General features: G+C 35.4%; 1 protein-coding gene and 1 long non-coding RNA gene across 5 annotated transcripts; one reads left to right on the forward strand and one right to left on the reverse strand.

Annotated features, from left to right (window-relative positions):
* Positions 1-35: 35 nt before the first annotated feature.
* LOC101741306 (supporter of activation of yellow protein) lies at positions 36-20,906 on the reverse strand. Of its 4 annotated transcripts, XM_038017267.2 has the most exons (15): positions 20,577-20,824; positions 15,077-20,425; positions 14,598-15,006; positions 14,420-14,523; positions 14,228-14,329; positions 13,888-13,957; positions 13,412-13,562; positions 12,740-12,969; positions 11,687-11,913; positions 10,836-10,971; positions 9,574-9,757; positions 8,569-8,757; positions 7,949-8,126; positions 3,705-3,814; positions 36-2,426 (listed from the first exon to the last, which is right to left on the reverse strand). In XM_038017267.2, exons 2-15 carry the CDS (start codon positions 20,395-20,397, stop codon positions 2,191-2,193), a joined length of 7,647 nt encoding a protein of 2,548 aa, XP_037873195.1. In that variant the 5' UTR covers positions 20,398-20,425; positions 20,577-20,824; the 3' UTR covers positions 36-2,190. The 4 variants fall into 4 exon arrangements, with proteins under 4 accessions (XP_037873195.1, XP_037873194.1, XP_062529601.1 ...); XM_038017266.2 differs by having other exon boundaries at positions 15,077-20,906; XM_062673617.1 differs by lacking the exon at positions 3,705-3,814 and having other exon boundaries at positions 15,077-20,808.
* Positions 20,907-20,980: 74 nt separating this feature from the next.
* LOC134200553 (uncharacterized) lies at positions 20,981-21,915 on the forward strand. The gene is made up of 2 exons (XR_009975521.1): positions 20,981-21,501; positions 21,740-21,915. It is a non-coding gene; the product is annotated as an uncharacterized LOC134200553 (long non-coding RNA).
* Positions 21,916-24,904: the final 2,989 nt, after the last annotated feature.

The raw sequence follows: 24,904 nt of genomic DNA on the forward strand, positions 1-24,904 counted from the left end.
TGATGCACGATGACAATGAATAATGAAAACAAAAATCAAATAAAATTTATTTTATTTTTTTACAAAATTGACCGAACAGTGCGAGATTTCTAGAACGTTTACACTTGCATTAAGTAGACATAAAGTTACAATAATTCTCTTACAGATAAGTCTTACATTCACCTGTGTCGATAAAGCAATGCAAATTACGGTGCGGACGACACCCTGACCGGCTCATATCGTATAAAAGTTAAATTACCATGATCTGACGAAACAAATTTGTTTTGACATAATTTTTTTTCATCTTATAAATTGTCACTACGTAAATTATGATTAATAATAATAATTAACCGAAGCATAATAATAATAATTATAAAACTAAATCATGATACATTACATGTCAGTATTCGATGAAGTAACTGCGACGTCTTCTTCACTTACAAATATATACTAATACAATGTACATTACACAACATTAGGGGGATAATTGATTGCACACAGCGGTTTAAAGACGATAGCGCGCGCAGTGATTATCCATAAGTACGAGTATAGCTCTACTGAATACAGGACGCGACTACTGCCAGTCGATTTGATACTTCAACGAAGCCCTGGAAACGTCCAAAACCCACACCAAAACCTATATACTTTAATACTATCCTTTTTTTTTTTAAAACGTAAACGTGTATAATAAATAAAAGAATGTCTCATAATGAAAACTAATAAAGTATTAACGATACTCAAGAGTTAAATAATTTATTCGATCGATTTTTATTTTTCTATAGTATAATTAAAAACTATTATTATCGAAATCGGGCAAGTACGTTTTCCAGAACGTAGAAAAATGAATTACATTAATTTTAATAATGATGATAAGAGACATAAGTTTGTACTTGGAAAATTAAGTAAAGAAAAAGTCAATAAGAGAAGAGCTGCTGAATTTAATTCATAAAACTAAACAAGCTAATAATCACCTTAACGTAAACTATCATTAATAATGTTATTTATTAATTAACAACTTTTAAAGTGTATTTTTGAAGGTAATTCGTAAATCAATTCTGTTTTCACATTCATAAGTGATTTCCTCTCCGGTGACCAGAGATGCGGTTCGGCGCCTTTTCGTTTTTTTATGAACCTGAAGTCTATCTCTGCCTCCGCAAACTATAGTTTCGTAACAATCGTCCACAATCTACAATCTACCTGATATCAGATTGTATACAGTTGTATCCGTCTCATAGTACAACTAAAATAAATACCTTACAGCGAAATTAACGATATCCTTAAATTAGTCGGTTATGAAAGAAAATCAAATGCGCACCGTAGTACCTAACGATCAGCGGGCATCCCGGCAACCGGACGACAAAAAAATAAAACAGTGCCCAAATAATTTGTGAAACAAACATAAAATGCATTAAAAGGCAGATGTTTTTTTCGTAATATACTTTTATTTTTTATAGATATATATATATATTTATTTTTTTGAGATGAAACTTATATCATAGTCGTTTTTTAAGAACGAAACACATTTACGCGTCTACATTTACAAATGTCCACAGTCCGGCCGCGACTCGGCGAGCTCTCGCACTCCACGCCCCAACGTAAAACCTATATCCTGGACGAGCACACTATAACATCGTTTGTCTCACATAACGTTCACACCAACACTAACATAAGATCAACCAACGTAATTCTAAACAGACTTAGTTGATTGCAAACCGCTACCGTCGTGCTCTCATTTTGACGATAATCGAACAGGGATTGCGTTAACTTAAAAATCGTAAGAGAGTTTCTGTGTGCTTACTGCGAGTTTCGTAACGTACTCGATAGCGTAAAAGTTAACCCAATTTTGTATGCAGTTCGGACAGCGCCCCTAGCGGCAAACGTACGCAAACGATCCCATTCAAATTGGGCTAAATAAGTCACCGTCGAAAAATTTAAGTTTATTTTTAATCATTCATATCGTTAAATGAATCGTTTCGTTCACTTCAAAAAACTTACAGTTCGATCAAACGACGCTTAAAAATGCCATTTCATACATTTCATGATTAAAATTTACAGTTGGAACAGCGCCCCTAGCGGCAAACGTACGCAAACGATCCCATACAAATTTGAGCAACTTTTACGCTATCGAGAACGTTAAAAAACTCGCACCAAGCATACTGTTCACAATTACCCTGGTTGACCATTATTAGTAGCCCGGCGTTCGCTTGGCGGCTAGTCGGAGGGCGCGGCCACGTCGAGCGGGTCCGGTTCCGGCTCGGGCTCTGTGCGCGAGAGCATGTACTGGCGGTGCGCGTACTTGTTGAACCGTCGCTTGGCCATGAACAGCGTCGCGATAGTGCGCGGCGCCAGGCGGACGGCGGCCGCGCGCGACGTGATCCCGCCGCGCCGGCACTCGCCGCACGTGTAGTCCAACACCTTCAGCACCGACACCGTCGTCCTAACGCACTCTGTCGACACACACACACCCCCCAACGTTACACATCCGCAGACGACGCGCGTACTCACAGCAACTTCATAAAAGCTTTGCATTCATCGCGATTTTGTCATTTAAATAAAGAATAGTTTAAAAAAAACTAAAAAAATACGCTTTTATAAAAAATCCTTGAAAATAAATTTTAATTAAATATAGTGTAAGAAAAAATGATTTTATTGTAAAAAAAAAGCGTGAGGTGCATGGTATCAGTAGTTATAAATATTTTATGACCCGATATGAGTAGAAGGGTTATTTTGAAAATATTCTGAAAAGCACCCTACGGTTTTTTTTACAATAAAACATTTTTTCTTACATTATTTTTAATTCAAATTTATTAAAATTTATTTTCTATTTTTTAGTTGGATTTTCTATAAAAGCGTATTTTTTTAGTTTTTTTAAACTATTATTTTATTCCTTTAAAAATACACAATGCTGATTATTAATTGAGGTTGACCCAAAAAATCGTTACGAATGTAAAGTTTCATCGGACGAGCCCAGCACACGGCCGTATTCATATCGTTCACACCTACACCTAAACCGCGCTGCACACACTCGCACTCAGCGATGATCGGTGCATTCTTTTTATATAACGCGGCTCAACAATTTCTCTACCAGCTAAAGTCTAGGCTATAAACGCTGCTGCGTTGTGACGTCATGCTCGCCTACAAATTCTAGTAAAACCTTTCTAGAAGAAAGCTCCTTCATAATAGTCTTAATGCATATTCGTAGCGTATTTGTTTTTGAAGTATTTTACAAATGGCCACAATAATAGGAAATAAACGAATGCATACTATATAAATAAATAAATAAAAACGCAAGCACATTTTTTTCTAATCTGGAAGATGACATGATAACCGATATAGTTAAATGAGCATTTATGGAAACGAACCAAGCATGAGAAAGGAAGAAATTACGTTCACACTTTAAGCATGAATTAGAAAACCGCGAAAACAATAATTAAAATGTGAACACAAAATTCTTCCGCACGAACAAGAAAATGCAATGACAAGCAGAACAAACAAGCTGTACACTGCACATAAAACAATAAATAAAAACAATTAATTTTTAAATAATTTTGAATTTGAATTTTTTCGAACATTATATTCGAATGATACTAGATGAGATATATAGGTTGCATAAGTTGCAATAGTTATTGTTTTACGTGTCGTCGTGTGGCGTTTGGGTTGCGGGGGCAGGCGCAGTGCGTTTCTACTGGTTGTTGGTTTGTTTGTTTGTTTGTTGTGTGACGTACCTTGATGCAGTTGCCTATCGCAGAGCTTACATATGACGAGCTGCATAGTCCCCTTGGGCCCGACGAACGAGCGATCGCACAGAGGGCAGTAGCGACCGATGCGATACGCCCTACACACACATACGGACCGTACGCGCAACCACCGGAACACAGAAACACGCCATTAGTTAACAACACCGGCCGGCATTACGACACACGCTTCGGCTCAACGATGCCTTCATTACTTCTCTTCGATACGCTCTCAACTATTGTTATGTTATTCGATTATTGTTATAGTATCATATATTTTAAGTGTGTGCGCGTGTGTCACATATGAGACCTATAAAATCAAAGGCAGCTAAACGCCTTAATGTCGTAAAATGGATTAATAATGGCGCTATCTTGTTTAGTTAGTTGGACACGCTTTAGTGTTTTCATGTTATAACAAATGCAGTTAAATCTCTAACAAATTCAGTTGAAATTTTTTATTTTTACTCTACTAAGTACTAATAAACGAAGTTTTATCATTTAAAATTTAGATTATTAGTAATATTCTCATTCTTTATAAATCTCCTTTAAAATAAACAATATCGTAGCTATCCGTAGCTATCCAAAGTTATTTCAGCTTCTCAAACCGGGAGTGTTGCTAACACTGGCCCTAGCAAGAGCAGTACTTCGATGGATCGGGAGGATCCGTAATGACGTGTTTAGGGCCGATTTTTGTAGTTTACCTGAATATTTGACAGACTTGGATTTAGCTGCCTTTGATTTTATAGGCCTCGTATATACATAGTACACATAAAATACTTTATAAACACATAGATAAATAAAATACAGGAAATAATAGTGCTTGTGTTGTTTGTAGTATTCGATATCATTAAATAGATACATTGTTATCATACTGTAGATCAATCGAAGAAAAGTAACGAATTCGGTGTTAGTAAATAGAATGCCTGTGAAAATGAAATGGATTTCTACGCCCATTGTTAGTTAAGTGAGTCGGTGAGTTAGTCGAATTAAGAGCAGTGGGATGATGCGTCGACACCCATTGTCAATGATGAAAACTAAGAGATGCAGTAGATACATTGTACACATCTCTGTTGTTCGAGTACCGAAACTAATTAAAAAAAACTTCGATACAAAATGTATATTAATAACAATGAAAATTATATAGAAACAGAAAGCAAAGTTAAATTTTACATATACATTTTTTTGTAAACCACATTAAAACAATCTTTCGCGATAACTGCTTTCTGAAAATCAAACTTTGCCAGTAAATTGAAGAAGATTATTTGCGCACGTTTTGTAATATTTTGTATTATTTAAAATAATTTAAGATTAACAATTTCCTATTATCAGATATTGTGATAATTGAAAAATAATAATTTAAATTTATAATTAAGTGTATATGCGCGCTTTTTCTAGAGTCATCATCATCGCTATTGAAGTGCGTTAACAATCTTTGAAGAGAAATATATTGTGGCATGCTACTTATATGGAAATGATACCAAAATTTGTGCTGTGTAGCATGAGGAGTCATTCTGCGGGGGGACAGAAACTTACGAACGTAATGCTAAAATTGGTATTCACGAAAATTAAAATCGTTACTGCTATACAGATGGATCGATCCGATAGATTTTTATTTATATTCATAATTTAATCTGTCAGGCTACTTATTTGTAGATACATTAAAAAAATTGACATCAACATGCAAGTAGTAATGACAGGTGCTTTTGTTAACTCGTTCTTAAACAGTGAGCGTTTAAACGAATCGATTAAAATTCAAATATTCAGATAATCGATTTTAGACTCGATTAAATCGATTCGATCACGCGTCCGTTTCGAACACTATCACAATAACAAAAACAGTCATACACAATTTACGCATTACTTTCACAAACATCGCTACGAGATGATCGATACCATAGACAAAGCGGATGTCGACAGAGCGAATTGCGTTCGGACGTGACATATAAAATGGAATCGTGTTAGTTCACATCAAAACACGCACACGAGATGACTCGAGCACATGGATCACCAGCTAGTTTTGTTACGCAAACATTAATTACACATAAATCATTTAACGGTTCTGTATAAAACTGTGTACTTTTTATTTTATTTGTCCGCGCGTCCCTCTTATAAAGTCGTCTCGTACTTTCAACGATATTTGGTTCACATTTTTTTGGCGCATCTCAGGGTTCTACTTGAAAAATAATACGTCATTATTATAACACTTGTAGCGTTAATGTTATTGTCTTTAACAATTCCTGTATAATAAAAAGTTTTTTTTATTTTTTTTTTATTGTTTTACGTAACCTAAGTCGTTTGAGATTGTATTAATAAAAATAAATTATTTTAGTAGTTTCAGTTTTTTAAATTAAACTGTTGGTTCGCCTTAAGATTTTTCATATTGCACAATTAGAATTACGATTCGCCACTCGATGTCTGGGAGTCTCCGTTTCTTAGTACAATTTTGGTCATCCTTTCCATAAATTTTTGATAAAAAAATTCAACATCAGTTATCGAGTGCCGAAGAACGTTGATTGAAGATTGTTATCCATTTGTTCTTTTAATGAGATATGTAAATAACAGTAAGAGTTAAAGAAAAATATTAGAGCGATATTAATTCATTTCACTATCAAAACAAGAATAACAAAATGGGTTTTTATCGCATCATAAATAAGATTGATAATCGATAATTAAAGAAATAACCAATTATTATTTAGTGTTAAGTTTACACTAGGATTCGACTCCTAAGGCAGATGATTCTTTCTAGAAAAATATTAACCTGAAACGCACAACATCCGAAATGTAGGAATAGCATGGCGAATTAAAATTAAATTTATTTCAAGTATCTATGAATATAGAATTGTGACGAGGCGTTTTGTAAAGCCGCACTAATAATTACTATAATCCCGCTTTCTGTCGCTACAATCGAATCCAGAAATCTCGTGTCGAATTTTTGTCTATGGCCATTAAACTATTTGACCATGTGACCATTTAACTCTAGCTAGCTAATTTAAGTCATTATTCGATTTACAGCGACCACAAAAATTACAATTTCTAAGTTAAATCTAAATGAACAATATAGATGACAATATTGTTTTTTTTTTAAATTCAAATGTATTTTTTTTTGTAACAACTCATTAACATCATAATAGATATTATTATTTTGAATCTAATATTATGAAATTATTAACTGTGAATTTAGTGTGAGATGAATCATTTCTGATTCTCTAGTGCAATCGTTACATTTTATTGAAGCAACATAATTGTGGTGATAACAATCAACAATCAACAACAAAAATATATTAAAATATCGCTCAGGCATCGATCTGATTTCTAGTCACATATTGTGGGAATTTGTATTTTTTTTGTTGTCAAAAAACTATAATTTTGCTCTGACCATCCACAATATTACTATGCAATTGCGTAAATCTATATATGTATTAAGAATAATAGCGTATAGTCGACGGTACCAAGCCGAGCCTGGGGCATTGTTCTTCAAGGTTTTTTCGGTGAGCGAAGTAGAAAAAAATCTCGAATCTAACAAGTGTGATGGGGAACCGTACTATAAGTTCACTGATAGACTGATGGTCTCTATGGTAAATGGACACCAAAAATCTAACAAACGTGTTATGTTGTTTGTTGAATTGTCCAACACGAGCAAACCTGTCTATGTGTTGTCATTGCGTTATCTATGATATTTTACACCGAAATCTTAGTAAGTCAATTATTTATGGGATACGATAAAATGAATCGCGAATTTAATATCGAATATTACAATTGATTAATTCGAATAATCATCCATCGCGTAGTAAATCATCGTTTATGTACCTTAGGCAATTGGCTCTCATTATCAATCCGTAATTGAGATTCTACTGTTGGTGAGCGTTGATTTAATTGGCTAGTATTTCGTCGTTGCAAAATTGAAATTTCCTATGTGTATAAATGTACTGTTCTACTGTTAGAAAATCTAATAAAACTACCTCCTGAAAAAAAAATCAAATATTTTTTTAGCACATAGGATACTTTGATCTACAACAAAATGTAAACCGACACTTAGCATTTTTTAAGATTGACGCGTACTAAAGTGAAATATTTCGATATGCACATAGGAGTTTAAAACTTTCATAATATATGAAAACATAATTTTGGCTCAAAATGCCATATATATTTTAAATTTGGAACGACGATTTAAAGGTGAAATCAGATCGAAGGCCGAGGGGGGAGCCGCGTTCCGGCGTGGGGGAGGGGGTACGGACCTGGCGCAGGGCGTGCACAGCGAGTGCGAGTACACCTTGTGTCCGCCGGGGCCGCGCTTGGTCTGGTGGTGCCACTCGGGGGCCGCGTCCCCCGCCGCGCCCCCCGCCGCCGCCGCGCCCGCCGGTGACCGCGCGCCGCACGACTTGCAGATGGCGCACTCCACGCAGTGCCACCGACCTGAAACGTATCAGTTTATATATAAACACGTTCAATGAAAACCAGTCAGTATTGTTACTTAAGACTAATTAAACTCTAATGGGACTAGTTATTTGAAAGCGATGGACTGTGTAATATATATATGTAGTATGTTAATTATTTGTTTTATATGCGCTTCGAAATCTTCAATTTTAGTTTCCTCTATAGGGTTGCGAAAGAGTACAACATTTATTTATACATAATTTTATAATGATTATAGCCATGTAACTCATCAATCACCCTATAGACGCATGTAATCAGTGCAAGAAAAAATAAAATTCTTAAGATTACCGATGACAAGATAGATACTATAAAAATGTATGCGCAGGTTAGAGAAGACAGCCATACTAAGGAGCGTTTTGAAAATAACCGTAGCTTAAAGCCACATTGACGTGTTAATTAATAGAGGTTTGCTTGCGGTTACCGGTGGGCACTTCCGGTAGGCCGACACAGTAGGAGTGGAAGCCGCGGTCGCAGAGGTCGCAGAAGAGCATCTTGTCGTCGTCGGCGGGGCGGCTGCACTGGCCGCACGTCTTGCACTCGGCGCACTGCCACGGGTACTCGCGGCACTTGCGGATCGTGTCCGGGCCCAGCTCCACGCAGCCGGGGTGCACTGCGGACGAACGCGCAAAACGTATCGCATTACTGTCTCCCTCCGCTGTATTCGCACTTGCAACACTTAATATGTATGTAAAACTTTGAAAACTCAATGTCTTCCACAATATTGCTGATGTTATAAATAACATGGATTAAGTCCTTGGAGTCATGCATGAGTCCATCTGACTGCGGATCGTAATTTAGGATGTCACCTTAGAATACCAATTTAAGAGTGTAAAATGTTAGATTTTATTTTATTGTATCATGTGTTATTGTATAATATCCTGACGCGCGATGCTTACTTAGGTACAACTTGGTTAGATTACTTAAGATCAAATAAAATCAAATGAAAAAGAGGGGGGTGACAGCTTGTACGAAAACTATAGACTCAGCTCGGCTCGCAGCCCAATCCAATGAAAAAGCATATAGGACATTCAAGAACATCACTCTAGACACGAAGAGCTGTGGTAATTTCATAAATCGTTCCTTTTTCAATTTATAAACCAAGGATATAAATGAATATGCCATTTCGAAAAGGGCACATCTCTAAAAATGTAAAATGTTCAGGAAATGAAAAAAAACTGATTATTTTCTAAAGCAGTGTAAAATTTAAAATATTAACTTTTGAGATATATTTTAGTGTTAATTAGCAATTGAAAATTACTGGAATTATTATAAAATGGGTGTAGGTAAGCCTCAAAACTACATGTATGTATATGAAAAAACGTATTTGACAAAATATGCGACATGTGCCCTTTTCGAAATACCATATTCAAATATAGTTTCGCACCGGGTCGAGTGTAAGAACTGTAGTTAGTAAAGGCGTGCTCACGTTTCGCGTTGCAAGTAGCGCAGACGAGGAACCGCTCGTGCGTGTGCTTCCTGTTCCCCTCGAGGCGCAGCTTGCACGCGCGGCACGTGTCCTCCACCTCCGCGGGTTCTAATTCTTTCTCCTTCTCTTTTTCTTTTTCCTTCTCCGCTTGACTGCTGCGTTTCACTTTACTCACTCTTTTGCGCTGTAGTATACAGAAATGGGTTAATTATGAATTTGATTAAAACACTTTACTTTTTTTATAGTCTGTCTGTTTATGTATTTCATTTCTTTACGTTTGGAAAACTAAGATATAGTACACTTAGATAAAATACATACAAACATATTGCATTCAGTATAAATCTTCTAACTCAAATATCGTACACAACATTTGTCTGGGCCACTCTCCAAAACGGCTAAATTGACGGGATTTTATTTAAAATGTCTTATATGCAATAATATAGTGAAATTTTTGTCACATATAATTAGATTTCATGCATAAAAATTTAAATCTTTTAAACAGTACATACTACTTATATTTTAATTGATATTTATATATTTGTCTATAATAAGTTCTTAGAATGAAAAATTTATAAGGAAATTAAAGTATCACAGACACAAACAATAATATTGATTTGTCACTTCATTTTTTTTTAATTTACCTAGACATTTACTCTTTACTGAAACTATAACAGACATTTTAGACGTTTCAATGATCACAAAATATTAATGAATGAACCATCCTAATTTCGTTGTCAGGTACGAATGTTCAATAGATAAATAAAATTACATTTTATGGATGCCAACATGGGCCATTATAAATTTTGGTGTGTAAGATTGGACAACTTAAAAAATTTTTTTTTTTTACAGAAGAGTGTGTGTGTGTGTTGAGAGTCCTGCCTTAGAACATTGCAGGTCAGTTTCAAAAAAACTTATGTTGAATGAGATATTGTTTTGTTTTATACTTTACAGGTATAATAATTACAGGTATTTCATATACATTACAAGCACAAAGTCGTGTATACATACAAACAAATTTTCCAATTATATTTGGTTCTGTAAATAGTGTAGACCTTTGTTTAGGATGCTTTTTTTAATAATTGGAAAAACTTTTTCTTTTATTGTCCTTGTAGGCAGACGAGCATACGGCTCACCTGATGGTGAGTGGTTACCGTCGCCCATAGACTTTAGGAATGCCAAGGACAGAGCCAAGCTGCTGCCTACCGTAAAAACTGTGGGAATTAATTTTTGAGAAACAAGCAAAATAAACGACTTAAAATCACCTTAGCTTGTTGCGTGTGTGAGTCAGAGTGCACACTGGAGTCAGAGGCCGAGCCCGACTCCGGTTCGGACTCCGAGCTGCACTCCGGGGACACGCTCGCCGGCGGTGCCGCCAGTACTGTGTTCAGTGGGAAGTACCTTTGGGAAAATGTTCAAATACATTTAAAAATTTACTCACTTACATGGTATCTGAATTGCTTAGATGGGTGGACGAGCTCACAGCCCACCTAATGTTAAGCGGTTACTGGAGCCTATAAACATCTACAACGTAAATGCGCCACCCACCTTGAAATATAAGTCTAAGGTCTCTAGTATAGTTAGAACGGCTGCCCTACCCTTCAAACCGAAACGCATTACTGCTTCACGGCAGAAATAGGCAGGGTGGTGGTACCTACCCGTGCGGACTCACAAGAGATCCTACCACCAGTAAAAAATAAATAAAGAATTCAAAATTGCTGGGATACAAGACATTGTGTTCAAAAACAACTTAATAGTATTATGGGGTATTAGATATCAAGGTATAGTTTTGTGATAAAGTTTCAAAACATCAGATCAGGTGTATGATACAATTCAATAATAGAAACATTATTTATGGATAGACTAAGAATGGTTTTTTTTCTGATAATGTTCAGCGCTAATTCCATACCTCTTACTACTTAATCATTTGTTAAAAATTCAACTGTTAATGATACATTAATTATAAATCTTTTCAAATTAATATCCCGTTAATTTATTTTAATATTCAGTATGCTGATCTTATGTTGTATTTTTTTAAACAGTTGGCCTAGGTAGACCTACAATTGGCATTTGATATGAAACAGTTACCATGATGAAACGAGCAAGAATCAGTTACCTAAGCTGTTCAGGCGTATAGATTCTGTAGGCGTGTTGGTACTGTCCAGGCAGCAGCGCGTGCGGGTAGAAGCCGGCGGGGGGTCGCACGTGGTGCGCGGGTCGCGGGGCGGGGGGGCGGCGCCGGTGCACCGTCATGCTCTGCAGGTCGACGCACGCCACGCTGCGGCTGGCGTTCATGCGCGCGTTCCACTCGCTGGCCGACGCTATCGCTGCAGCCGCCATATCCTGTACACATCGATGCCGAATATGAGGTTTTTTTTTGTTGCTTAGATGTGTGGACGAGCTCACAGACCACCTGGTGTTAAGTGGTTACTGGAGCCCATAGACATCTACAACGTAAATGCGCCATCCAACTTGAGATTAGTTCTAAGTTCAAACCGTAACGCATTACTGCTTCACGGCAGAAATAGGCAGTGTGGCGGTAACTACCCGTGCGGACTCACAAGAGGTCCTACCACCAGTAAACGTACGAACTATTACTCTTTTGTGTTTAAGTTAACTTTTACTTAAAATAATATCAGGGGAGTACATTAAAATATCTTCCGCTTTTGACATACTTGTGCCCATGTTATCATACGCTCAAATATAATAGAGACCTTAATTGAAATTGTTTTTTTATTTATGAAAAGTTAATAATTTTAATCAAACTCTCGTAATCGTAATAATCGAAAGCGAGGTAAATTATTTATATATTTCACTAGCACTGACACTAAATCGGACATTTTTTATACTTTTATCTGTATTTTTTGTTCTTCTGAGGTGACAGGAACTACTTAACTAATTTTAAAGATACTTGTGAATGTGATATATAAAATAAATAACAACTGTTCTCTTTGGCAGTTAAGCCCTCTTATCGTATTCCCACATACCCGTTATACTGACTTTTGATAAGCTTTCAATCTCAAAACTTTCACTAAAATCAATGCTATAGTCTTTCAGATTCGAATTAATCGAAAGTTTTGAAGTCAGGTCACACTTTAACACTGGGATGTTTTGTTTTATTACTGTTCTTGGATGATTGGATTAACCATTATGATTAAGTTTATAATACCTGTCTCAACTTCTCAGGGTCGATTTTAGGTCCTTCCGGTTTGTGATCAGAAGATTTTTCTGATTTTACATCACTTTTTGTCAGTTTATCTTCCATCTTCACTTCAGTTACTATCTCTTCTGGTTCAGTGAGTTGTCTTTCCCGCTGGTATGCACGATATTCCTCATACTTATGTGGATAATCTGATAGCATGATATCCAAGACTTCGCTCGCATCCACTGCTGTTATACCTGTGGATATTAATTTTATTTTTCTAATGAAAATTGATATTTTTAAGTTTTATTAAATTTAAGTCCTTGTCACACTTTATTGCAATGGATTACAGCAATCACACTTAACACTAGATGGTTCATAAGCTAATACACTAATCTAAACAACAAACACAAAAAATAAAAGAATGTTCCCTGAAGTGACAGTAACAATTTTAGTTATATTCTGTTGGTACAACCACACACTTAGAATTAAAATAAACAACGATACGTAATTGGAAGAAGTCACTTATACACAAAAAGTTTATTTTAAAAAAAAAGTTGATTTTGCTCGGAAGTTTTAGTATGATGCTTGAACAATTTATTGTAGCAAGTAGTGGAGAGACAAATTATCAGGATAATATATTTTATCAGGATTTCAGTATTTGTTCCTTGTTTACTGTTTACTGATAGTAAACATTACCTAAGTCGCATAGAGCTTCTGTAGCCAATCTTTTTGCTAAAACATAATCCTTTTCGTCACCAACGATGGATCTCCGTTTTAGTTCAGGATATCTTCTTTTGAAGCTCTTCACGCCAAGGAACATCGCCACCTGCTCTTGTATCATCATGACCTGGTAGACAAATTATAAACGTAGGATGATATTTTACGAAGTGGTCTAGAATCGCAATTATTTTTCACATAATTAATATACTGGTGTAAAATACACCCTCTTTTAATCCAGATACGTACAACTGAACTGGGCATATTTCAGTAGTAAAACAGTCATTTACTGCAGTCATTAAGAGACAGTTTAGGTCATTAAGTGATAGTTTTAGTTTAAAAAAATGGTTGTTTTTTTATTTATTATAATATATTTAAAACCAGTTTTGATTTGGGCATGAGAAAGACAATCTTAAGATACTTTTTTTGAGGCCCAGACAGTTTTATTTGATTACCTGAGGTTCACTATTTCCAGGATGTGGCCAAATATATTCCTTCACATCTGCTGCTGTCCATTGCTTATTACTGAAATGAAATAAAAATGAATTAATAATTTATTTTCTGTTTAATAAAATTATTATTCTTTATTTTATCTTTTTCATAAACTGTGAATAATTTATAAATTCAAAATCTATCTGTCTATAAGCCCAAAAACGTCCACTGCTGGATATAGATAGGCTTCCCCCAAGGCTATCCTTATGCTTTTACCTTACTTAATTTAATTTATACATGTATTAATAAAATATAGTTGAAATTAAAAATGAAACATATTTAAAATATTTTTCTCTCAATTACCTGTCAAACAAGTCTGCAAATTTTGACTTCTTTAATTTGCTACTCTCATTTGTTAAACTTTTGATTGAGCTTTGTGAATCCTCATCCAGAAGATGTGAAGGTCTGAAAATTTAATTAAATCAATGAGTTTAGACCTGTATAAACTAAAATCGAATTATATTTTCTTTGTGAAATCTATAAATGTTTGCTCACTTGGCAGGCGTTGCGTTGTCGTCCATCATGCATGTTTCTTCTTCAAAGAGTTGCACGGTGGTCGTCGCGGGGCCGCAAACACGACCGTAAATGCCCAGGGTTTCCTTTGGAACACAATTAACTTTCTCGTTGAAAATTTGAAATAATGTAAGATGGAATAACAGGAAGCTGGTCATACCTTCATATAGACGGCGCCGCGGCCTCCTCCTCTCCCCCGCGCCCTGGAACGTGGCGTGCGACCGCGCGGTGTGCGGCCCCCTCGAGAACCCCGGCCTCGGCCCGGCGTGCTCTCTGGCCGTACAGTCATCTCATCTAGTGTCACCGCTTCGAGTACCACCTTAGGTTCGGGCTCCACCGAACCACGTCGGCGACTCGACAATGGCGTAACACATCCTCCTGGCATGCGATCAAGTGCCTCAGTAAGACGCGGGAGCTTCACTCGTGAGCTGGTGGGATCGATCTCTTCGGTAGGGTTGTCGGTAGGATGAGTTGGGTTGGCAGCTAGCGATGGCTCGGCCTCGGCGCGCCTTCCACCTCGTCCGCGTCCTCGCCCTCCTCGCGGTTTCGTCACTATTGAAGGACGCTCCCTGTACGGTGACATTAACTTTGAAAATAACTGAAAAATTTCGTTAACAATCTTGTTAAAAAAAATCTCACCTCGTCAACCGAAGTGAACGTTGCGGTCGTTCTTCTAACGCCGTCACTGGGAGTGTAACCGGTTTGGCTCCTTCCGAGGTAGGCAATTTACGGGGTCGACCTCGTTTCTTCGGTTGGGGCGTGAATTCTTCAGGCCTGATGGCAATGCTGCTCTCGTTTGCGACGTTTTCTGAAATCTTAGAAGTGTCGACTTCGAGAGGATCCTGTGATGCTTCGTCGGTAGGAATGCTGTTATCTCGAAAATCCGAATTCTCATTAATTAACATCTCCTGAACTTTGGGATGACAATTTTCACTCACAGATTCGGTTACATCCGCCATACCACTTACTGGCGGATCAGAAATAACTTCTGGATTAGTCATCACAGATTTTATTGAATTATTACTATCAATTAATGAAATTGACTGCATTTGCTTTGCCTGTAAATTTGAGAGAATATTGTGTAATTTAGAATTTCCATTTTTTGCACAATTTTCATTGTTGAGTATTGAATGATTAACAGATCTTGGTGACTGTTTGATTTCTATGCTTTTTGTAGGAGACGTTGGTGATATTTTGGATGCAACAGGTGTTATTGTTAAAGATTTGTTACTTGTCAGGAGCTGCTCTAGTTTAAGACGCTTATTGTCTAGTATAGAAATTTCAGTATCTTTCATTTGTGGAGGGCTTGATTCTGATGTAGATCTTTTTCCTGTATTTCTTTTAATAATTGGTGACTTTTCAACACTTTCTACAATCCTAGAGCTTCGTAATCTTTTACCTACAGCCACAGTAGGTGAATCTGGAGTATTTTGTCTACGTTTGCTATTTGTAGTATATCTTTTTGAGCTTTCTTTTTCACTACTTTTTTCTTGTATATTTTCTATGTAGCTTTTATGTGGAGAGTCAGGTCTTTTTGTCTCTTCAGTAATTATTTTTGCTGAAGGACCATGATCAGTCTTGTTTATCTTCAAAATTATTCTTGGTGAATCTTGTTCAGAGCTTTGTGTCACTACTTTTTCTGATATACTTATTTCTAATGGCTTAGTTAAATTTTCATTAGATTTTTCACAGATCCCTTGATTCACAAATATGTTTTCTTCAGTTAATTTTCTGTTTTCATTAATATTGATGCTATGAGTTGAAATAATTTTCTTTTTATCATTATAATTAATACTGTCACTGTCATTACCTTTTGTTGTAGCTTGGGGAATATTACAATTACTGAAATCTTTTCTAAATGTTAATTGGGATTCTTGTTGATCTGCACTAAGACAATTCACAGTACTTCTGTGTGATAATTCTATATTTTCAATTGGTTCTTTTGTATTTTCTAGCAATTTTTTTAATAATGTACAATTTTGTAAAGATGAGGCTATTGATTTTTGTTTAAAAGTACCACTGGTACCTACAGGTGGCTCACCATATGTTGAAATGACATTAAATTTTTGAGAAACTTGCTTCTCAGTGAACAAAAATTGCTGTTTAGGTTCTGGGTGATTTTCTTTTGTGATACTTTGAGTTGTAATTGATGATGTTACGGGAACATGCTTCACAATGCTATCATGGGTTGACAAGTCTAATAATAAATTTTCATTCTTTGAATGTATATTAGGGATATTTGAAAGGCCATCGTCAACATTTATTGTTACACAATTGTGCAATCCAAGATCCCTGTGTTCTTCAATTTTTCCTTTTTGAACAAGATCAGTCTTTGAATTATCAGATGAATATGGCTCTTGACTACAGGTGAGTAGGTTTTCTGAAAAGTCCCCTTCAGATCTACTCTCTGACATCTCTGTACTATGTTTAGAAAGTGAAAAATGAGTATTAACATTATTGCAAAGGCTGTGTTCCCCTTTAACATTTTCTTTAGATGCTGTTTCAGCAACAGCTTTCATGTTAATTTTCATAACTATTGGAGGGTTTTTACTACAAACCTCTTCTTTATTTTCATCATGACCTATTTCATTGACATCAGACTTGGTTACAGGTTTAATATTTAACTTAGTAACTACAGGTACACTAGAAACTTTTGAATCAGAACTTTTCAAGCTCTCTTTCTTAGATGCATTTATTTCTTCTGGTTTTACCAATGGTTTTATGTTTAGCCTTGTTACAGTTGGAATGCTTTGTTCATTAGTTTTGTGCAATCTGGAGTTCTCATCAAAGTCAGCTGGTTTTATAATAGGTTTTATGTTTAACTTCGTAACAACAGGTATATGATCTGCATTATCATCACTTGAGTTCCCAGTCTCGGAGGATTGGTTCTCTGAATCTTTTGAGATATCTTCTTCCAATGGTTTAACTATAGGCTTAATATTAATTTTAGTAACAACAGGTACACTATCTTTATTTGTATCAGCATTCAATCCATCACAGTCTTTTTCATCTGAAGAATTTTCTTCGGGGTTTTTTATTGGTTTAATATTTAGTTTAGTTATTTTAGGTACATTTTCAACATTAGAATCTATATTATCATTATCTTTAGGTTTTAACACAGGTTTTATATTTAATTTTGAAATAACAGGAACTTTTTCTTCTACAATATTAGAGGTTTCTCCACAATCAAGTTTTAACACTGGTTTAATATTTAACTTTGTTATTATGGGAATTTGTTCTGCAACATCACTAGTAAAAGATTTTTTAAATGTTTTAGATGAACTGTCAACATCCATTTTTGTGATGGGTTTAATGGTAATTTTAGGCACATGTGAACTGTCTTTATAGTCAGGACTCCCACAATAACTTTCAGATGTAATTTTTAATTTGGGAATTTCACTTTCTTTTATTGCACCATCAGGAGATTTTAATGGTTTGATTGTCAATTTTGGACTCAAAGGTTGACTATCGGTTTTTGTAACTGTTTTTATTGTTAGCTTAGGTATTTTTTCTAGTCTCTTTTCATCTGATTGACTGGTTATAAGTAATTTTAAGTTGGTTTCCTGAATTTCAGTATCAGTGTTCTGTAAACTTTTTATTGTAAATTTGGGTACGTTTTGATCAGTATAAAATTTCCCTTCACTTTCAGTACCAACTTTTCCCAATCTTATAGTTACTTTTGGAACATCTTCTGAACCATGATCAGATGCTGATGCATGATCTGAAGTACTGGTTGTTTCATCATTTTCAGAGTATTCTGATTCTGATATCTCACTGCTACTTGATTGTCTGTGAGAATCATTAATCTTTTCTGGTGGTTTGAGGACAGGTTTGATGTTTAATTTGGTTATGGAAGGGATTTGTAAACTTTCTGTTTTGTGATCACCTTTAACAGCAGAATGAGTTTTTTTCTGGTCACTCTGTGGTTTGGGGATTGGCTTAATATTTAGCCTTGTTACAGATAGAATCTGTTGATCATTTTCTTCATCTTTAACATAGTTTGAGGAAGTTTCATGAATTTCACTCTGCGGTTTAAGTATTGGTTTGATATTAAATTTTGTCACAGTTGGTTTTTCTTGTTCATCTTCAGCTCTCAAGAAAGACTGCTCGTCTGTTCTAATTGATTTTATTGTAACTTTAGGAATTGGTGACTTTACTTCTTCAGGTGGCTTGATTCCTAATTTAATTGTTAATTTAGGAACCTGTTTACATGGTTCCAATTCAGCTATGTGTTCCATTTGAACTTCTGCCCGGTTCTGATCATTTAAATTTGCAATATCTGTATCCGGCAAACATACATTTAATTTAATAGGTGGTATTATTATTTTTTCTTCTTGTGTGAGACTGCTGTTTTCTTTTGGTATGACTTTAGCATTTAAAGTTTCTTTGTTAGAAGTTGAAGCCACATCCACAATTAGCTGATTGTGTTTATTAGATGAGGTTTCACTTAGACCAGTTAGTACCTCAGACACTGCATTAAGAGATACACTCTCATTTTTGTCATTTTCATTTTCTCTCACATCATTTACATTGAAGGATAAAAAATCTGGAGCAGATCCATATTTTGGTTCAGCATTCAAATTTGTTTCTATAAACATATTCACTGCTATTTCAGATTTTTGTATTTTTTGGGCTTCACAAGAATCTAATGAAATATCATTAACATCATTAGTTTGTGAAGGACAATCTTCTGATTTGTTTACATTCAATGAATCTGTAGATTTTAGTGGCTGCGAAGTTTCTAAATTACATGGTATATCTTTAGTAATTTCACTTATTAACACTGTTCCAGAAGATGTAGGTTGACATTGCTCCTTCTCCACTTTAAATTGTTGCAGGTTCTCAACAATACTTTCTTTGTCTTTTAAAACAGGTTTTTGCCTAATGAGTTTAATTTTTTTAGGAGAACCTGCCGGAATTTCAATTTTGCTGATACTAATCTCATTTAAAACACTAACCTCAGGTCTCAGAACTTCATGAACAGACTGATTGGAATCTGAAGAACTAGTTACATCCTTGGGTACATTTTCACTTACACTTACAATAGTATTAATATTAACAGATTTCAAGTCCACACTGGAAGATACTGTGCAATCAGAACGCCGATCACAACGGGCTGGCCTCACAAGCCTTCGTCTCAAAGGTACCTTTGTTGTAGGCTCTGCAATCTTGTCCTCACTAACACTACAATCACTTGAAGTTGACTCAGCGGATTCTATTCTTATTCTGTTCTGAATCTCACTAGATGTGACACATTTAACTGTTCTATCTGTTTTTTCACTTTCACTAACAGTTTCAGAAACACTTTGCACATGAAATGCACTGCTGGAAGGAATATTTGACAATGTTTGTGAGCTTGAAGGCTCAAGTTCTACTTGTGACACTATACACTCTTTTTCAGTTGTTGTACACTCTTCTGTTGGTATGAGTAGCCTTTCTTGACACATATTTTCACTATTTACACTTGCAATATTTAATTCCGCACTAATTTGTTGTTCAGTAGCAGAGCTATTTACAACTGTATCGTCGGCATTGACGTCTAGCGCGGGCGAAACATCTGGAATTGGTGTTAAAGACTCAGTACTGTTTGTATTCAAAAGCTCTTGACTGAGTCCCGAATCATCCTCCGAAGCAATTTCATGAGCGACCAGAAGAGTATCGCTTGCGATAGGTATTCGCTTTGGTGCGCCTGGTCCATCCACGATTTCATCTATCATGTCAAGTATCGCTTCGGTACTTGTGTTGACGTCTTGCACCGACGGCGATGGTACGCTGTCACCGTCGAAATTATCCTCCGACATCGCGGGGGTTTGGCACGACGTCCTACTCTCTGTTCGATCTTGTTGGTAGATGCCAGTGGGTGCATCGAGGTCCTCGGCCTGGCCGACGTCCCTTTCCCGCGCCGATGCACGGCGGGAAGCGATTGTCGCGGGGCCCGCATCATCTTCCGAGCTCTCCATTATCTACTGTTATGCGACACTGTCATATCTGAAATATAAAACGCTCGCTTGATGATATTTACGTTACGAATTGGTAACCTGACGACGTGCGAGATTGACAAGCCACAGACACCATTCTAATTCACCATAACGCTATGAAAATTCGTTCACGGGGTCCACGGCGTTAATAATATACCTACACATGTACTTTAATTTCATATTCACGACGTTTCTGTCTCGTTAGACAACTCGAGACGTCTTGGAAATAATTCATTCGCATAAACCGGCAAACAAAAAGCTTGTATACGCCATTTTTAAAACCAAAGACATGGCAGGTCGAGATGTATGGGCCAATAAAAAATATCTATACAGACAATTCGGCCATTGTCGTGTTGGTAAACTGCAAGAAGCCCATAGCCATAGATCGTTCCACTTGAGCTTTTAACTTGTAAGAGAGAATAAAAGAATATTGAATATATATTTTGACCTAAGTTAGAGCGAGTAGGGTAATCACTTTGCAAACTTCAGTGTCCATAATTATTAACAGTGGCAATAATATAAAAATTTCTTGAAAGATCCTGACTTTTAGACGTAAAATGGGGCGATTAGGGACAACTTCCAACTTTATGACCAATTTTATGGTAGTTGTTGATGTATATAATGCTATATCAGGATTAAAATGATTGAGTCTTGGGGGCATCTTTGTTATCCTATTTAAAACTATGCAACTAGCATTCCAGTTTAAGCAAAAAAAGCAAAAATAGGTGTAATCCCTATTTACCCGGAAATTGCGGTTAATTGGGACGAAATGAGAAATTTGCTAGGGTTGGCACTACTTGGTTTTAATTTATTTATTTTATTTACTTATGATTAATTTATATTTACTTAGGAAATGATCCACGACAGATTTGTCCAGTAAGTTGTGAGACAATTAAAAAAAACATCTATTTCATCACTTAAAATTAGTTCAGCGCAATCGGACAACTCCGAATGAACATTGACGGAGACCACGCTACCGTGGACATTATTGTAGTCCCAAAGGATTCTGTATATGGGAGAGTAAGCACCTAAATTCGAACGAGTGAGCTTTCTTATAAACGGTTTATATTTCTTCGTTCTTGGTAAGTACTTAGGGGCTGATATTTTTATCTGGGTTAAGAGATTAGGTGTGTCGGTTATTCCATGGATTAATCAGATGAATACCCCCACTCTGAACAAATATTAAATATTTTATTATATATTACTTAGACATTTTTGTCCACCTCGAGATTTCATTGTTCTTGTTACATGTCTGTGCAAAATCGACTTACTTATATTAAATTGCTTAGCTATTTCAACTAAAGACTTATTCCCAATTTCATAGGCTTCTATTGCTGTTTTTAATATTAAGGGATCACATCTCTTATAAGGCTTTGCACTCTTTGATACGTAAACGCGAGGCATATCTAAAAATAGAAAACAATACGTAACTGATAATATAAATATTTACCAAACAATAAAATAACACATTGATAATTTTAAATAAAAGTTCTAGACAAAGACATCATGAATAAACCAGATTTTTACCAACAAATTTAAAAAATATTGTTATAACTACATAGACAACCCTACAAACCTGTACCTATTTATACTTAGGTCGTTTCCATTTCACGTATTCTCATCCCAATTGACTCCTTTTTCGTTGTTATTTGTACCTAAGACGTCCCTAATATCCCCCAAAACAACAGATTCTTACATGTATTTTTATTTTATCAAATACATTAAAACCAATAACAACTGAGACTTACCTTTAATATATATGATGGTTCAAACACTAAATAACGTTTATAAATTACAGTCGTCTTCTATTATTATCAAATAAATAAAAGAGAGCAAAGTTTCTAGCACTAAAATAATTACCACCACAGGAAGTTAATTTGAAACGCGATTTTTTATAAGTTAGCAGCTATTATCATGCATATTCAGAGTTGTTTTGTGAACTTTCAACATTCTACTATAAAACTACAAAAAATGGAAGATTTTGCAACGAATATAAAACTAATATTGAGCGTCGAAAGATTTTCCCGGTTTTTTCCCGATTCGCCTCTCAATCCCTAATCGCCCCATTTTACCGGTGCCTACCTGTGTAGGATAGAATGGAAAAAGCGTAGGCATCTCTTGGTAGTCTGTGGTGGTATCAGTAATTCAACGTGTGTAATCGAAAGACTACTGTAACAAATTTTGCAAAATTAGATTTGTATTTTCCAAGTTTCTCATAATTAAAGATATATTTAGTATTTGCTGTTTAATTTAATATAACAGTATTATTTTCAATTTCAAAATTAGTGTTTAAATTTTTGTACTTTACTTTCCTTTCAAACTACCTAATTACATGTCGTATTACCAACTTGAGATCCAACTCAAGATAGACTACTCCTTCTACTCTCTCCTTGTCTAGTCAGAGTAAAAACTTAAACAATTTAGTAACCACTTTGAGGTACACTTTCTTAAAAGAATAGCTGCGGTTAGTTTTGACGATCAGCTGCATGACTTAACAATCTATTTTTCTCGCGCTGCTCTCTCTTTGACGCCTATGTTAAAGCAAGTGCTTGGTAAGAATGGGCAGCGGCTCAGCTGTGCCTTGACATTACTGCAGCGTAGGAACGAAGGTGAGCGCTTACCGTCAGGTAGATCTATACTCATTTGCCTACAAAGGTACAAGGAGTAGGAAAAAATAATCTGTACCTGGTAAGATTTATAATCATCGAGTTCTCTGTAGATCACAACCTACCTTGAGATATGAGTTCTAAGGTATCAGTTTTTACAGTACAACGGCTACCTTGCCCTATAGATCGAAACACATTACTTCTTCATGGCAGAAATAGGCAGGGTGGTGTGTTACCTACGTTTGTGGAATCACCAGACTATCTACCTCCAGTAAATAAGCAAATTATAATTTTGCGGATTAGATTTTTATTACACGATGTTATTCCTGCACCGTGGAAGGTTAATAGTGAACATTCGATAAGTACGAATATCATTAGAAAACATGGTACTTGATAGCGGGATTTGAACACCGTTGCATCGCTAGGTTCGAATGTACCAGACCTCTTATCCTTTAGGCCACAACGACTTAAAATGGTTTGAAGGGTGCCATAATAATTACACAATGCAAATAGAAATTTCAACCTCATGCACCAATATTGGTAGCGGCATTGAGGTTGTGATGTCCAAGAGCTCTAGTCACCACTTATCAGTTGGCCGTTTAGGTTTATCGACATGGTTTATTTAGAGGAGCATATAAAGACTCTAGATATCGATTCTCGATTTTTTCAACAAATCCATTAAATTCTCATTGCATTATTATTATAGCTTAGCCAACTAAGCCAACATATTTAAATCACCTCTTAGTGTCTATGGTCTTCCTGTTTAATTTAATTTCTTATTAAATACGTTACATTTGTTCCATTTCATTCTTCGTACAATATTTTCAGCCTTAGTTACAAAATATTTGCTGTATGGCCTAGTTACTTTTGTCTGTCCAATAAACGAACTAAACATTCTCTGTGGTTCGATGGCTTAGTTTACATATTACGTGTATTATCTGTGCTATTTATCATAGATACCTACCTACTTGGCTTAAAAAACTTTGTTTCGAAGCCACTAGAAATTTATAAAAAAAAATCTACCTACTACCTACATATCACTACTAAAGATGGGTTAATACCGATATTTGTCAATATTAGCGAATACGAATATATTCATGATGTAATATTATAATAACTTAACTAATGCGTGAATATATCCTGATATCTTAATATACTTCGATAAAACGGGTAAACGAGTTAACCGAGTACGGTATTCGTGAAATAAGTTAATAATCATAGATAATACACATAAATTAGTTATTAAATTAATATAAATAGTATACTGTATCTAGGAATTTGATTTCATACTAAATATTTTACAAGTAATATTATGTACATTAATATGAATATTATTATTAAACCAGAATTTGGTCAACATTGTACATTAATATAAACAACAAGTTAGTAATATTATTTATTTCTTATTGGTGCATAAAAACATCAGCTTTTTTACTTTTTCTACCGAATGACCGGTACGTCGCTCAGAAATGAGTATTCCAGATTTCGAAAAAATCCTCTGATACGGTACTGAGGTGGCTAGTAGGTACACAACAGTTATATTAATAGTATAATCCATGAACCGTTTGGTTAGAAAGTCATTTCGATTCAAAAATCAAACTTTTATTTATAGTTTGAGAAGTTCTTAGAAGATAATTAACTACTACCACAAAAATATATTGTCATCATAATTTATTACATATAAACATTTAATGAAAATAAAGCTCACCGATTTTATTCCAATAAATGTGGAAATGCACTATTTTGTCTTGAGTCGAATCTTTAGTACAAACATAAAAAGTAATGCATTTAAAAATTCCCACTGGCATCTTTGACATGTAAAAAGTGCAATACAAAATAGTCCTTAAACTCATAGCGAAATATAGTTATTTTCATTGCTCAGT

The sequence above is a fragment of the Bombyx mori genome, chromosome 18 (genome assembly GCF_030269925.1).
Source record: "Bombyx mori chromosome 18, ASM3026992v2".
Taxonomy (NCBI): Eukaryota; Metazoa; Arthropoda; class Insecta; order Lepidoptera; family Bombycidae; genus Bombyx; species Bombyx mori.